Source organism: Perkinsus marinus, assembly GCF_000006405.1.
Source record: "Perkinsus marinus ATCC 50983 genomic scaffold scf_1104296962766, whole genome shotgun sequence".
NCBI lineage: Eukaryota > Perkinsozoa > Perkinsida > Perkinsidae > Perkinsus > Perkinsus marinus.
The window spans coordinates 309918-323626 of record NW_003205333.1 but is presented as its reverse complement, the minus strand read 5'-3'; the positions used below and the strand labels follow the sequence as shown (position 1 = coordinate 323626).

The 13709-nt window shown below is 47.0% G+C and overlaps 4 protein-coding genes across 5 annotated transcripts; 2 read left to right on the top strand and 2 right to left on the bottom strand.

Moving 5' to 3' along the window:
* The first annotated feature begins 61 nt into the window (after nt 1-61).
* Pmar_PMAR014658 (srpk, putative) lies at nt 62-5014 on the top strand. 2 transcript variants are annotated; one of them, XM_002771579.1, is made up of 25 exons: nt 62-145; nt 187-281; nt 333-503; nt 694-783; nt 834-955; nt 1026-1077; nt 1121-1216; nt 1267-1357; nt 1416-1499; nt 1544-1603; nt 1665-1745; nt 1869-1971; nt 2016-2129; nt 2297-2403; nt 2597-2712; nt 2756-2892; nt 3028-3123; nt 3289-3436; nt 3593-3680; nt 3729-3835; nt 3889-4037; nt 4205-4288; nt 4335-4455; nt 4741-4835; nt 4879-5014. In XM_002771579.1, exons 1-25 carry the CDS (start codon nt 80-82, stop codon nt 4923-4925), a joined length of 2520 nt encoding a protein of 839 aa, XP_002771625.1. In that variant the 5' UTR covers nt 62-79; the 3' UTR covers nt 4926-5014. The 2 variants fall into 2 exon arrangements, with proteins under 2 accessions (XP_002771625.1, XP_002771624.1); XM_002771578.1 differs by lacking the exons at nt 4741-4835; nt 4879-5014 and having other exon boundaries at nt 4335-4688.
* Nucleotides 5015-5170: 156 nt separating this feature from the next.
* On the top strand, nt 5171-5974 carry Pmar_PMAR014657 (conserved hypothetical protein; the record flags this gene model as incomplete). Its single annotated transcript, XM_002771577.1, has 5 exons — nt 5171-5209; nt 5311-5439; nt 5498-5571; nt 5696-5816; nt 5861-5974. 5 exons carry the CDS (start codon nt 5171-5173, stop codon nt 5972-5974), a joined length of 477 nt encoding a protein of 158 aa, XP_002771623.1.
* Nucleotides 5975-7448: 1474 nt separating this feature from the next.
* Pmar_PMAR014655 (40S ribosomal protein S8, putative) lies at nt 7449-8397 on the bottom strand. The gene is made up of 4 exons (XM_002771576.1): nt 8353-8397; nt 8062-8193; nt 7814-8010; nt 7449-7759 (listed from the first exon to the last, which is right to left on the bottom strand). The coding sequence occupies exons 1-4, from the start codon at nt 8385-8387 to the stop codon at nt 7518-7520; spliced, it is 606 nt and encodes a 201-aa protein (XP_002771622.1). The 5' UTR covers nt 8388-8397; the 3' UTR covers nt 7449-7517.
* Nucleotides 8398-9066: 669 nt separating this feature from the next.
* Pmar_PMAR014654 (vacuolar proton translocating ATPase 116 kDa subunit A isoform, putative) lies at nt 9067-13616 on the bottom strand. Its single transcript, XM_002771575.1, has 29 exons — nt 13496-13616; nt 13371-13438; nt 13209-13323; nt 13080-13156; nt 12939-13033; nt 12852-12886; nt 12710-12811; nt 12610-12662; nt 12469-12559; nt 12294-12410; nt 12181-12243; nt 12054-12134; nt 11857-12003; nt 11677-11765; nt 11492-11630; nt 11360-11444; nt 11121-11172; nt 10962-11071; nt 10807-10920; nt 10659-10753; nt 10464-10510; nt 10303-10412; nt 10154-10259; nt 10003-10099; nt 9837-9953; nt 9686-9784; nt 9505-9641; nt 9376-9451; nt 9067-9322 (listed from the first exon to the last, which is right to left on the bottom strand). The coding sequence occupies exons 1-29, from the start codon at nt 13586-13588 to the stop codon at nt 9293-9295; spliced, it is 2640 nt and encodes an 879-aa protein (XP_002771621.1). The 5' UTR covers nt 13589-13616; the 3' UTR covers nt 9067-9292.
* Between the last annotated feature and the right edge of the window lie 93 nt (nt 13617-13709).

Here is a 13709-nt window from a genome sequence, read left to right as displayed (position 1 = left end):
GGAGGAAATCGATTACTCGGGCGCGCGCTAATCTAATAATGGCGATGTCAAATTTTTCTGGCGAGTGTTTCTTCCGAATATGTCTACGAATAACTGTCGGTCGTCATCGGAGGCAGATGGCGTGAAAGTCGAAGGGACGGTTGAGGTAGTAAACTTACAATTGGTCTGCGATGCATTTTACTGCAGGTGGGCTCGGGTCTACGAGGGGTTGGGGAGAAGGATGATGAGGAAGTGTATTCGAATGGAATTGATGATGAAGACGTTGGTGCTGCTTCTAGTGTGTAGGAATGTACTGCTGTGGAGAAGCTACTGGTAGGATGGTTGATTATTAGGCATACTTATAATGACGAGGAAGAGTACACGCCTAGGAGTCGGTGTTCATCCGCGAGCAGTTCGTCTGAGTCGTCCGAGAGCAGTGACAACTATAGTGATATGAGTGATGATGGTATAGGGGAGGAAGACGATGACCAGCACGAAGATGAGGATGCTGAGGGATCACAATAGTAGTCATTGGGATTACTACGTCGTCCGTACTAATCATAGAAGTTTACATATGAATTCGGGAAGAAGTGTTCAGGAGTCGGCAGGAACATTTCAAAGCATCCTCAAAATCTCCGTATTGTCACCAACATTTGTAGTTGACCATTTGCATATTTTCCCTAACACTGGACTATCTTCACTATTCGCTATCAGTGGTGGTACGGACGGTGGGGATTATACTGAGTCCGACGATGAGGGCACAGACGGGTACAAAAAGGGAGGTTACCATGCCGTTCATTTAGGGTAGTAGTAATACGGAATTTCACAGGGAGAGTGTCACTTTATCTTGTCAGGGAAATCTATAATGACCGTTACAAAGTATTGGCGAAGTTAGGGTGGGGTCATTTCAGTACGGTGTGGTTGTGTGAGGATCTGGAGTACACTAAGAAGATTGAGAAGGAAATTGCTAAGGAAGGTAATATGAGAATTCCATAAGGAAAAGTTTCGAATTTACGGTATGATTATATTATCACGTTTTGTTGTAGACAATCAAGTCTCTGCAACGGACAAGAGCCGACCGAAAAAAATTACACCCAAGTAAGGGAGAAGGGAAGTGGTCACGAGATGCATCTGTTGGTAGGCGATATGTGGCATTGAAGATTCAGAAGTCGGCTCCGCATTACACAGAGGCTGCCTATGACGAAATTGATATTCTCAACGAGGCGAAGAAAAGGAAGTGAGTCGCACTGGAGGGAGAGAATCTAACAGGGGCAGTTTTATGTGTAGGTTCGATGCTAGATGGATTGGCAGCAGAGATTCTATGAGGGACTTATTACCGTTGAAGCCTGGGGGAGGGCTGAGAGAAAACTTCAATGGGGTGAAAAATGCGGGCTGCGGGGTTCGAACCTGTGCGGGATATTGTACATTACTCTTAGGTTGTCTCCTTGGTCGATTCATTCACTACTGACGGCCCTAATGGACGCCACGTATGCATGGTTTTCGAGCCCATGGGACCTAACGTAGATGAGCAGAGATGTCGTTCAAGAGTGATAGTTATGATCAGGTACTTGCGCTGATCAAGAAGTTCGATTTCAAGGGAGTTCCTCTGGATATCCTTCGAAAAGTAACGATGTTGTTTGTGCATGCGTGCTGCATACCACACCTTTCGCAACTCTCATCGTCAGGTGGCTGCTCATACACTTGTTGGCCTCGATTATCTTCACCGAGTTTGCAACATAATTCACACTGATCTCAAACCTGAAAATGTAATAAGTCCTGAAATTCTATGCAAACAGCGTATCGAACGATAGAGTACTTGGTGATATACGCTAGGCCCTAGCGTGTATTAGTGCATCTAAGATGATGAGTTGCCCACTACCACAGTATAGGTGCTGGTATGTTGTCCGAGAAACGTTCCTGTAGACAAGCACGGTGTACCTTTGATAAGCGGTCAATGCTTAGCGCATGAGGAGGACGATGACAAGCAAGAGGGTAGGGTTATATAGGCTCTGCTGAGCATAGACGGCTATGGACAGATACCGAGGATAAGACTACCTTGAGTCGGCAAGAGAGCACACCTCATGAGCGTTTCATCGTAGTGGCTGACTGTTCACCTAGTGACGCCGAGGATCGTCCTACTGCTGCTGAGGGTAAGAGTGGGAGCCCGTATAGTATGTTTGAAAATCATCCGCAACATGAAGTGGTGAAGATTATGATATGTCTTTAGTCATTGTTAATCGATTGCGAATCGGAATTATAGTAGAAGTAGATGCTAGTAGTACACATCGCCTCTGTGAGTAATACGAGTTTATGTCAGTTGAACCGAACCGTCCATTGACGAAGACCGAGAAGAACAGGTTGAAGCGTCGGAAGCAAAAGGAGAAGCGTCGCGCGGCGGCAGCAGCAGCAGCTAGACAAGAGCAGGTAGACACTAGAGTGGTGTTGTGGGGTGGGTGGGGTACGAGAATAATGTATAAGTAGCTGGTATAAGGTATGTCGTAGTTTTTGATCGCTACTATGACTATCAAGATAGGAACGGTCTGATGTGGGTACATTATAATGAAATTGACGTGTTCGAAGTGTTATGGTAGTGGTAGTAGGAATTGATGTTCCTGAGGTACTCCCCACTGCTGCTCCTACACTGTCGTCATCGGCACCATCCTCTGATCGCTGTAGTGCTGAGGGATCTCGGTGTTTCCCACCTTATGTTAGATCGACGGTTAAGCGGAGCATGTAAAAGATTCTTTCCGTGCCCGGAAGGATGGATTCGGATTAGGTCCGACCCGTCATTACTGACGACCTACCCTGAGATGCAGAATGAGCGCCTTCATCGTATGCCGTATCATCACTTGGAGTACGCCAAGATTGGCGACGTTGGAGAGCATCGACAGAATAAATCAGCAGGAGGAATAAGTACTACTGGTGGTATAACAATACAAGGCTGCTACCTCAAGTGACATAGTAAAAATATAAGTGATATAAAAAACATGAACAATGATCAGCTTGAAATTGGCGCGAGGTGAAATAGACACCTGGCATTCGCGTTAGGTGGGACGGGGGCTACCAGTACGGCTGATAGTAGTGGGGGCCCAAGACGACAGGTCAAGGTTGACGAGGATGATATAAGACTGCCTGGATCTGAGAGTGAGTAAATAGTCGGACATTGGAGTTTCACCACGCGTTTTACGTGAGGTGGCGTAATACTCTGTGAAAAACACGATGTTCGTGGTGATATGCAGTAGTCGTGAAATATATTCCCATATCGTGGGTGAAACTCTGTTGTTTTGAGTCATTTCCATTATTGACAAGGTCCTGATTCCGCGACTTTACTACCCCCGGTCGCTCCTTCTGCTACTACTGCTGTAGTCGACGATACACAGCGAGGGCGGCATGCTTACGAGCTGGTGTCGGAGGCGGAGGTTCTTGGTCTGGATATATTCGATCATGACAATGTTGCGTAATAGGGGTAATGTTGAGCGGAGCGAAGCAGAGATATTAACACTAACACGGGGAATTACTTATTGAACCAACATGAAGTTTTCTGTGTGTATAAGGAACGTGGCGATAACACCAGTAAACTTGGTGGCGAACTTAGTATATTTTATTTACTCAGATTCAAGATTGCAGATCTTGGAAATGCTTGCTGGACTCATAAGCATTTCTCTAACGATATCCAAACACGTCAGTATCGCTCTCCTGAAGTGAGCTACATGCCTTCATCTGTGCTGCGGTGATGTGGGTTTGGTCAGGTTATTGTTGGTGCCGGTTATGATAGCAGCGCTGATATATGGTCGTTCGCCTGTATGATATTCGAGCTCGTCACTGGTGATTACCTATTTGATCCTAAGGCTACAGAGTAGTACATCATCTTGTTCTGCTTATGTTCGCCGGAGTGCGGTATGATCTCAGGGATTACCCACGAGATGAGGATCATTTAGCGTTGTGTATGGAGCTGTTAGGGCCGATACCGCATAGGCTGGCTTCACAGGGACGACATAGCAAGACGTTCTTCAATAGGCGGGGGCAACTGAGGCATATCAAGAATCTTAGGCATTGGGGTGAGCTTATTGTTGAGATCACGAGTTGATCGACGCGTGGTATGATATAAAATTACAGTCTGATGAGACGCGGAGTTATGGTTTTTCATTTGTGTTCCAAATGGGATCTTCAACGTTTATTAGTGTGTGCTCTTGACATGATCAAGCTGTGTTGAGTGATGTTTCAGGTCTGTACCACGTGCTCCTCCAGAAGTATAATTTGAGTCGCAAAGATGCTACGGAACTCACTGATTTCCTCTTGCCTATGCTGAGTAAGTTTGCCATGGACTTGATCAGCATCGCGGATCTCAAGTACAGATATGGACCCGAACAAACGAGCAACAGCTGAAGAGATGTTGAAGCACCCATGGCTGCGTGGCAACCCCTGTGGAGGCAGCGAACAGTTTGTTGATGATGACGAGATTAATGGCAGCAATGAGTATGATCACGAGGTCAAGCCTGATGATGAATAATCGATCGTTTGATCGATTTGGGTACATGACGATGTTATTCACCATCCCGATGGTTTTATTCCACTGCGAACGTGAAGCTCTTCGATGGGAAGAACTATAGCCAGTGACTGATGAAAGTTTCTCTTTGTACCATTCAAGAAGCTAATATTGAACCTGTAATTTGAGGACGTTTTCTGTAGGCTATTGGTGAACTACGATAGTAGTGATTTTGCTTGGGTTCGTTACAGGGCGACAGTGGTGATTATTTTCAGAGGGGGGTCGATAGAGTTGAGAAGCTCAGTCACAAGTATCAGTGATGAGGGTATGTCGAGCGACTCGATAAGTTTCCGTCCGCGTGCTTCGCGAGGTGGGTCGAAGAGCCTCGCCAAAAACGCGAGGTAAATTTTCAGACAATCACGCGAGATATCATCGTCCGAACTTAGTGACCGCAGCTTGAGGATGAGATCAATAAGATGTATATAACCACACATTGTACCATCGTAGAGAAAGATTTTGCCCACAGTCATTAGTATCAGAAGTGTCAGTAGTTTCACGAGTCTCATGGCTCTATTGGTAGTTTACGTGTCGTGTTATTAAAGGGGTGGAGTGTACTACCGATCAAGGTGTGACGAAACGAAGCGAACTGAATTGAAATGGAATACTTAGAAGAAGATTAATGAGCAGCTTTTGTAAACAGTTCACATGGGAAAAAAGGGAGCAAAGAAACAAGAAACAATTGGGGTAAGGGCACACTATCGCGGGGATGACAATGGTCCCTTATCGACTCCCTACGATAGAAGGGCACAAACTCGCAATCTACTAGATTCTACCTTTGATGGTAGGTGACGATGAAACCAGAAGAATTGTACGATGAGCTCGAAAATGGAGTAAAGAGCATTGAACAGGAGCTAGAGATACGAACTCGCGCTGCTGAGGATCATACCAGAATATTTCAAGAATACAAACGAGAGGTAAACTGTGGATTGATGGAAATATGGGGCGGCAGTGAGTGGTACGTATGCGCAGCAGGTTGATAACGTAGATGAAACAGGAAGGCTGAATAGAATGATCACTACAAGCGTAGTAGGAGACCACGCACGGAGGTAGAAAGTCGTGAAATAATAGAGGATATGTAGCTCAGTGGTAGAGCGCCAGGTTTCAGAGCAGCCGATCCCCGGTTCAAGTCTTGCCGCGGCTTGGTGAACCTCATATATTCGTTCTCTTCAGATACAAGGCGACGCAAGACGTCCTCATCCAAGAAATCAATTCTTTGGAAACAAATTTGGCGGAACTCCGCGAGGATCGAGAGATTTGCGTCAACGAGATGGAGGAAATGATCCGGGATAAAGTAAGCGAACGATTCTCTCTCATATTGTGAGATTCTACGTGCAGGCGAAGGAATACGAACTGAAGGAAATCAAGGAACAAGAAGCTCGGGATAAAGTGGAGCAAACGGCTGCTGAGTTCATCTCAATGATGGAGGAACTCATCACGAAACTCCAGTAAGAATCTTTGAAAAGTCGATCGGAATTTGCAAACCAACCGGCTCCGTCTGTTGCATCAGGAACGCCATCAAAGCAACACTGCCTGAGGGCGAAGGTTACTCTTCAGCCATTCAACTCGCAACTTCAGACCTCAGCAACCTCGATGAATCAGATCGTCGGAGACTCGAAAGGAAGGCTAGGGATTTCTCCAAAGAGATGCAGAAAGTAAGAGCGGATATTAATTCTGGATAACAGCAGTATTTCTCTATAGGAAGTGTTAGAGAAGATACGCGAACTCGAGACCCCAGCCGTATCGGACTTACTGAGTGAAGATGAGAGTCTTGCTGTTCCCCAATCGGCCTGATGCCGATGACTATTATCCTCTACGTGATGTGACCAAAAGGACCATCGATTTACAAGTCAATTCTACCCGACTTCATAATCATGCAAACCACCTTCGCCATCAAAGTTGTCATTCGTTAACTCAATCTATGTTGTGTTAATCACACAGGGTGACTCCCGCGTCTAATAGGACTTTCGACTTCACTCGAATCCACATGGTTGAGGATACTCCTCCACAGCTGGAGTCTCTCCAACCAACTGGTGAGCCTACTGAAAAGTCAGAGGGTTAAAGCAATTCACTCAGACGAGGTGTCCCCGAGAGACGACGCCGCTGATTTCCACGACCCTACGGACCTCTCTAGCCAATGGCACTGGCACCAGGCCTTCAGGGACACAGTCAAAAACATGTAAAGCGATGAAGTTGTATTGCTCAACAACACGCGAGATTTCACAGGTACCGCACCAACTACCACGACATGGTTAACCTGAGAGAAGTGGCTGTCCGTAGCGACTTCCCCTCGGGCTACGCCGGACACGTACCCGTGGTAAAGCACGATATACTCTTCAAAAACACTAAGCTATGGCAAGACTTCCAGCACGAGTTCAATAGGGAAGACGTGAGCCCTGTAGGAGTAAGTTGCACAGCCCAAGGTAATACCCATTCGATGAGATGATCGCAAAATGTCAATTATAATATCAGATGACATGAGAGAATTCCGAATGACCGACAGACTGCCAGCATTCGGTGGACAGAAGGCTGGTGTGCCGCAGTATTGTCAAAATCCTCGAGGAGCCAATAAGGTTAGGAACAAACAACAATAACACATTCGCCGAGTACGATGAGCAGATACCCAGAGAGGTTTTCCAGAAGATCAACGGGCCAATAGCTGTTAAGGGAGGCGGCATCAAAGCACCTTATGCTACTACACCACCAGTTAGAAAGGTAAGTCAATTAAGCTGCGTCAACTTCGCCGATCACTTACTCTTTCCCAGTCCCCAGGACCCCGTAATGTACCACCCAGCCCATTTTATACAGGATGATATACACTGCAGAAATACTGCAGCATACATGTTGGATGTGCCACGTTGATATCCATGCCGAGTTCAAGTTGGAGTGGTAATGTTAATTAAAACTAAACTAGACACAACGTTGTTCATCCACCGGAACGGCTTTTGAGGATATTCGCCAAATTGGGGGACACCAGAGCGGTACATAGGGAGAACTACTTCTTGCTCTTCTTCTCGAGCTTCCTCATGTAGAAGGCAAGCTCCTCACCCTCAAGGATGTAACCGTCGGCACGGCCGGACTGACCAGGGCGACTTGAGATGCAAGCCAGAAGACGGCCAGCGGCGAACTGCTCCTCAACAGCGGGATCGAGGTAGCGATCGGCACGACGAGCCTTCAGCTTGGCAACGACGGAATTGGACTTGCCGGTAGTATCAACCTCCGCAGCGCCCTTCTTGCCTGAAAATGAACAACACGAGTAATAACCGTCGCACTGGAAGAGTAATGTATTACTGAGCTCGATGCCGAAGTGCTGCTCGTACCACTGCTTGAAGGGAGCGGCATCAATCTGGACGATGGTGTTCTTGACCAAAGTGTTGGTACGGACCAACTCGTTGTTGGAAGCGTTGTAGACAGTGTTCAAGATACGGGTCTTACGAGAGACACCTTCGGACCCCCAAGAGTAGTTACCGGTATCCAAACGGAGGGCACTGAGAGAAAGCAATAAGAACATGACTATCGAACTTAAGAGGAGGAATTACCGGAACTTGAGGTTGCCACCGCGGCACCTGACAACGCGGACACGCCTGTTGCCAAGCTTGGTCATAGCAGCGGGGCGGCCGAGCTCGAACTGACGCTTCTTCTGGTGGATGGCACGGACACCTCCGGTAGCTCTGCAAAAGAGAAGAAAAGAATAACAATAGGAACCAATCGGATGGTCAGTCAGTGGTTGAAGGTCGCCGGTATAGGACGCCAAAACTCAATGGGAATATTTCACACGATGCCAGCGAGTCCCTCTACTATAACGACACGAGTAGTAGTCGACGTTTTACCTGTGCTTGTGACGACTATCCCTGCTGATTCCCATGGTTGGTGAATGAAGCCGAGATGAAGACGGTGGTTAATAGCTATTGGGGAGTAAATCGATCACTTGGGCGCGCGCTATAATTCAGATCACTCATCGTCGATCACTCATCGGTTAGCGTCGGTATCCTTGTCGATCAACTCGTGCTCTTCCTAATAGGAGCCTCACGGCAGAATATTCGATCCGGCATTTTAAGCCGCTCGAGCTTATTCGACACGTATTTTGTGTTGAAACGCCGTAGTAGGCATTTTTCATGACCAACACATAAAGGGAATTATGTCCTATTCTCGCTTTAAAAGATGAGGCATATATCTATCATCACTTTTCTGTCAGTCACTTATCGTATAAACACTACCATCAATGCTATCTTTGACGAAACGGTAAAAGCGGCGGATGTCGCCCCAATGGACCATCTCAGTGATGTTTCACAACGTCATCAGATAGAGATAGAGTTAACTCGACGAAACGTTGTTCATTGTCAATTGGTAACTGTCGATGCAATAAGAGGGATTATTGTATCGGAAGGTGTTTCCCGAATGGTAACTACTGTATCGCAGTGCTATGATACCGTCGCCGCAGTTCTAGAGCTACAAATATCAATCAAATGTGTCTTGCTATGTAGTTTTGAGTTAGTCTTCCTCCATGATGATTGTCGTGGTAACTTAACACAATGCTAGAACAATTGCACCCTCCTTCGAGAGGAACGATGTATGTAAGTGTAGTAGCAGCAGCAACTAATCTAATCATTAGTAGTAGGCGAGATCGATCCCCGGTAAGAGCAATTCATAATACCAATCAATCATCATAGCCAATCGCAAGGAGAGGGTATTTTTCGTCATCACAGACAACACAAGGATCCTTATCAAATTTATCTCTATCAATTATGCATAAAATGGCGTCGGCGACTGTCAAGTATGCTGGGTAGCTTGCTCAAGGACCTGCCCACCAAAAAAGTCGAATCTCGTCGAGTTCGATACCGCGCGTCTCTCACATTCTCGTGGGTATAGGGCTCAAATTTATGACCATCACCACGGAAGAATTTCGACTGGAACTCCACCCAATGCAACCTAAAAATCACAGCGGAGCGAAGCAGTTCGAGCATTTTCGGAAATAAAACTACCTCAAAACGTGGAGGAAACACTCGAGGACGTCCATGCCCATCAGAACCGCTAATGTTATACCGAAGAATATCGCGAAAGATATGTAAATCCCGATGGCATTGATTACATACGGTCCATTGGCCATAGCATGGAAGACCTAATGAGAATCGTAGTGCGAGAAAAAGTCGCAATAAGCATTACGGTCATCTCTAGGAAGACCAAACTGAGCTGTTGATGGGCGAGGGACAATGCCCAGAGACGGAGATAGGAGGCTGTATGGGATACCGTACCAAGGACAAACTGCAATACAGAGTATTCATAATGATGATGATAGTGCTGCCTCAGTGACTACCTCGATGGTTTCGATGACCTGATGTATAACTACATCTCCCAAGTCGAACTCCTCATCCTCGCCAGTCTCTGCCTTCATCGTCGATGATGATGATGATGATGATGAGCCTCCCACAGTCTACAGGGAATCGCAGTGCCAGGGCAGCGTCGACCACTCGAAGACGTACCATTTCCACAGCATCTGTTTGATGGTCCATAAGCCCAAGCCCAGCCTCGTCACGACGTCGCACTGCATGGGCTCGCTGCCGTTGCATGAACTGTTCGCTGAAGACCAGTAACAATTACTTCAAACAACGACGCCAATACTCGCCGGCTTACTCAGATTGTCTATGCTTCCACCATAGTATAACTGGTTTGGGCACCAGCATTAGAGGGACGCTGATTACCGCTAGGAATATGAGCAACGACTGGACCCAACCTTGGTCTGATGACAAAAAAATCATCCCCTCGAGAGTGACTACTCTTACCAGGATAGAGAACTTGGCCTGGCTTAACACCCTGACCCAGTGACATCGCTATGAGGGTGTTGATGAGGCCCGGTGCTGGGTTGAAAGAGATATCACGGGTCCACTTATACCTAATAGTAAGTACAGCGTCTACGTTGAAGACGGAACAGAGGTAATAGTACAAAATCATCCAGTCCATATAGCCGAAAATGCTGACGAGGAATACCAACTGAAAGGAGGCGACAATGAGCGCTCAGCTGCGACGATCTCGACAAGGACGACACGACGGCTCCAGTCCCGCACGGTAGTAATAGTAGTTGAAATAATAAAGGCCAGTACCAGTCTGCGAGCACAAGATGAAAATGCCCTATTACTACCTGCGGTATGCACTCGAAAAAGAAGTCCACAGCACTACGGTCGTATACCGCATTAGAGAACTTGAGAAAAATGCCCAGTAGCATTTGGACAACGCCTGAAAAAAGACCATAAAAATACTGCTGCTGACGATCGTGAGTGACGCCTCACCGAAAAGCACTGAGATCTTCATCTTCATCGAATTCACATACACGAGCTCATTGGTAGCACCATGCCACACAGGGTCCAACCCAAAGGGATACGGCCCAGCGTATGGATAGGAACCTAATACACCACATTAGGGTGGTCCTGACTTCACACGCTACTACTACTACTACTACTACTACTACTACTACTACTACTACTACTACCCTGTTGATTTCCGGTATTGGTGGTATCATATAATGGACGGCAGGTGATACCAGAACAATCCCAGCTGAGCAAATGACATAGCCAACGATAGCGCGCCATAGGTAGACTATTACCGACTACCGAAGAGGTTGAGCCCCACCGCAAAGAAATCGTTATACATGAGACCTGTGAAATGATAGAACGGTTACACACGAGTATAGATAGAACGATTATACGTTTAACGTGAAGTGGCGTTAAACTCGGTGAAAAACGCGATATTCGCAGTGATATGCAGTAGTCATGAAATATGTTTTTCACTAGTGTTTTTCATATCACTAGGGTGAAACTCCATTGTTTGGGTTGCTAATACTACCTGCGAATATGGCGAAAAAGCCCATAGCCGTGACCATGAAACGCATCTTGCGTAACACAGCTAAGGAACGGTCCAACTGCGGTCCCTGAATGACAAGTCAGCTACAATAATAAGAGGCAGATTATCCCTCACTTGAATTATAGCCCAAGTCCCTAGTAGGAAGAGCATAGCACCATGGCCAACGTCCCCGAACATGACACCAAATAGGAAGGGAAAGGTAACGACGGTGAACAGCGCCGGATTAGCCTCTTTATACCGCGGAATGCCGTACCTGTCAAGAGCAAAGTGCCGTTATGGACAGAAGCCGAACTTATTACGTATCCACCAGATCCTGCGCTATTTGAGTGACCTCATTGGTCTTCATGTAGGTCGGCGGACTCCTACCGCGATGAGCGACTTGCTCCTCCTGGCCCGTCGTAGCGGCATACAGCTGGTCGTGATCAGTCAATAGCATCGCTCCCACCTGAAGTCCCGTGAGTCCCTATCATCACTACTACCATCATTTCTATTCCTACCATATTAGTAGAGCTCATTCGAACCAGTGTATGACGAATATCATCCTCCTCCTCTGCTGGGTACCAACAGTCGCATCTCAGCGTTACGTCACCCTCGAACATATTCAACAAAGTATATATGCCTTTTTCCTAATACCAAAATCGTATACACAGTCGTTATCAAAATCGCAACAACTGACTTTGGCCAGAAAGAGAGCCCAATCCTCAATGAGAGAATTTCCCCCGATCCCAACTGGTTCTACCAAATGTTCGATTTCCTCCTGAGTAATACCAATGAGATCACCAACAATACATGTCTTGCCCTACCTCTATAAACCTCCTATAGGCATCCAACGCCTGCAGCTTGTCAACTAGAAGCTCATCCAAATCCTGATCGATCCACTCACCAAAATACATTGTCATCATTCACTTTCACTTACCCCCATTCGGGCAGAGGCCTCCGACTCGCTGTGTGGCCAGGGGTACATATGAGCACCGAAGGCTGTGCATATCCTACGTATTTTTTGAGCCATACTTCCAGTGGTTGGAGAGTAACCCTGAAACAGTAGGGCAAGTCATCAGAAATGACCCCACCTGCAATAGGATGATGCTCACCTGAAAGTAGACCATGAAAACGCTGTAATATTCATTTTCGCCAGTTTTCGCATCCCGAAGTGCTTCCGGAATTTGGACGAAATCTGTGAATCTGATGCAAGCAGTGTGAAATCTTCCGAGTGCGCTAAGATATCTTCCCACGTGTTGCCAAATGTGGCTCGGAATAAAACTCTCGCGAACCTCGTCTGATCCGACTGAGACCGACACAAGTCACTCGCGTTGTGAGGTGTATCCACCTTACCTGTAGAACTACCCCAGCAATGCAGCTGACCCCGGCCGTGGACCGCTCTGAGCGACCGCGATAAGCTCCTGTGAGAGCCTCCCCCTCCTCAATGAGAGATGCCTAAGGACTTTAATAACCTCATAAGAGAAGGCGAACTTACCTGCTGAGGATTGAGCACAGCACTCGATAGAAAACCTGGAAAATGAGGGGAGACTTTTTTGATAGTGTCACCACGTATTACACTCACTTTCATCAGAGTTCCCAAGGTATCCTCGAAAGTTGCTCGCGGCGAAACAAACGTATTTTTCCTCCAAAGCGGCGTTCCTCGACGATATGAGCTCCCTGAAGGGTCACTATACATTGCCTACCATAGTAGAGGTATCATTACGCGTTGTTCTCCTGAAACTTCACAAATCGCTGGTATATTCTTTTGAGGTCAGCCTCCAGTGTATCCAATCGATAGTTCTGAAGAGGGACGTCCCCATTTCCCCCTTCTACCCCTCCCTACTACGCATACCTCAGCAGTGTCCATCACGAATGATTCTATATGACCTTTCCGTATTCTACTATGAGGCGATGCCTCGTGGATCTCCACCTCTAGGAACCGTATTATCCTCTCGAGCTCCTCAATCCTGACAGTAAGGCTGATCCTGACGAGTCGTAGTGATGCTGGTATCACCTTTGTATATACTTCCGGTAATTCCTATGCATACTAGCACTATTCATGTCCTCAAATTCTATTCGTGTCTGACGATGAAAAAGAGGAGAGATCATCAACTCAGTGTGGGGGCTCGTAGACCTTACAGAGTAGCCGATGACGTCTACGAACTCCCGGGCCCGATCGACAGGGAGGACCAGGGTCCCATGCTTCATGGTCTCGCTTCGAAGGAGGCCCATGAGTAAAGTAGATAACGCCACCAGAACTAACCAGAGAAGGGTTAGGGTACGACTCAGTGGGGAGCTGAGGTGGACTGGTAAGGGACCCTACAGAGGTGTACGGCGACGGAAAGTGCGACCT

What these genes read in the sequence shown, in the direction of transcription:
- Pmar_PMAR014655 (XM_002771576.1), bottom strand. Translation starts at nt 8,387, where the DNA reads ATGGGAATCAGCAGGGATAGTCGTCACAAGCACAG. An exon ending in GGTGGCAACCTCAAGTTCCG is followed by an intron (nt 8,011 to 8,061) that starts GTAATTCCTCCT and finishes GCTTTCTCTCAG; the next exon opens with TGCCCTCCGTTTGGATACCG. An exon ending in GCACTTCGGCATCGAGCTCA is followed by an intron (nt 7,760 to 7,813) that starts GTAATACATTAC and finishes GTTCATTTTCAG; the next exon opens with GCAAGAAGGGCGCTGCGGAG.
- Pmar_PMAR014658 (XM_002771579.1), top strand. Translation starts at nt 80, where the DNA reads ATGTCTACGAATAACTGTCGGTCGTCATCGGAGGCAGATGGCGTGAAA. An exon ending in CAGCAGCTAGACAAGAGCAG is followed by an intron (nt 2,404 to 2,596) that starts GTAGACACTAGA and finishes GATGTTCCTGAG; the next exon opens with GTACTCCCCACTGCTGCTCC. An exon ending in TAAATCAGCAGGAGGAATAA is followed by an intron (nt 2,893 to 3,027) that starts GTACTACTGGTG and finishes CATTCGCGTTAG; the next exon opens with GTGGGACGGGGGCTACCAGT.
- Pmar_PMAR014654 (XM_002771575.1), bottom strand. Translation starts at nt 13,588, where the DNA reads ATGGGCCTCCTTCGAAGCGAGACCATGAAGCATGGGACCCTGGTCCTC. An exon ending in GCGCAGGATCTGGTGGATAC is followed by an intron (nt 11,631 to 11,676) that starts GTAATAAGTTCG and finishes TGCTCTTGACAG; the next exon opens with GTACGGCATTCCGCGGTATA. An exon ending in TAGTAGTAGTAGTAGTAGTA is followed by an intron (nt 10,921 to 10,961) that starts GTAGCGTGTGAA and finishes GTGGTGTATTAG; the next exon opens with GTTCCTATCCATACGCTGGG.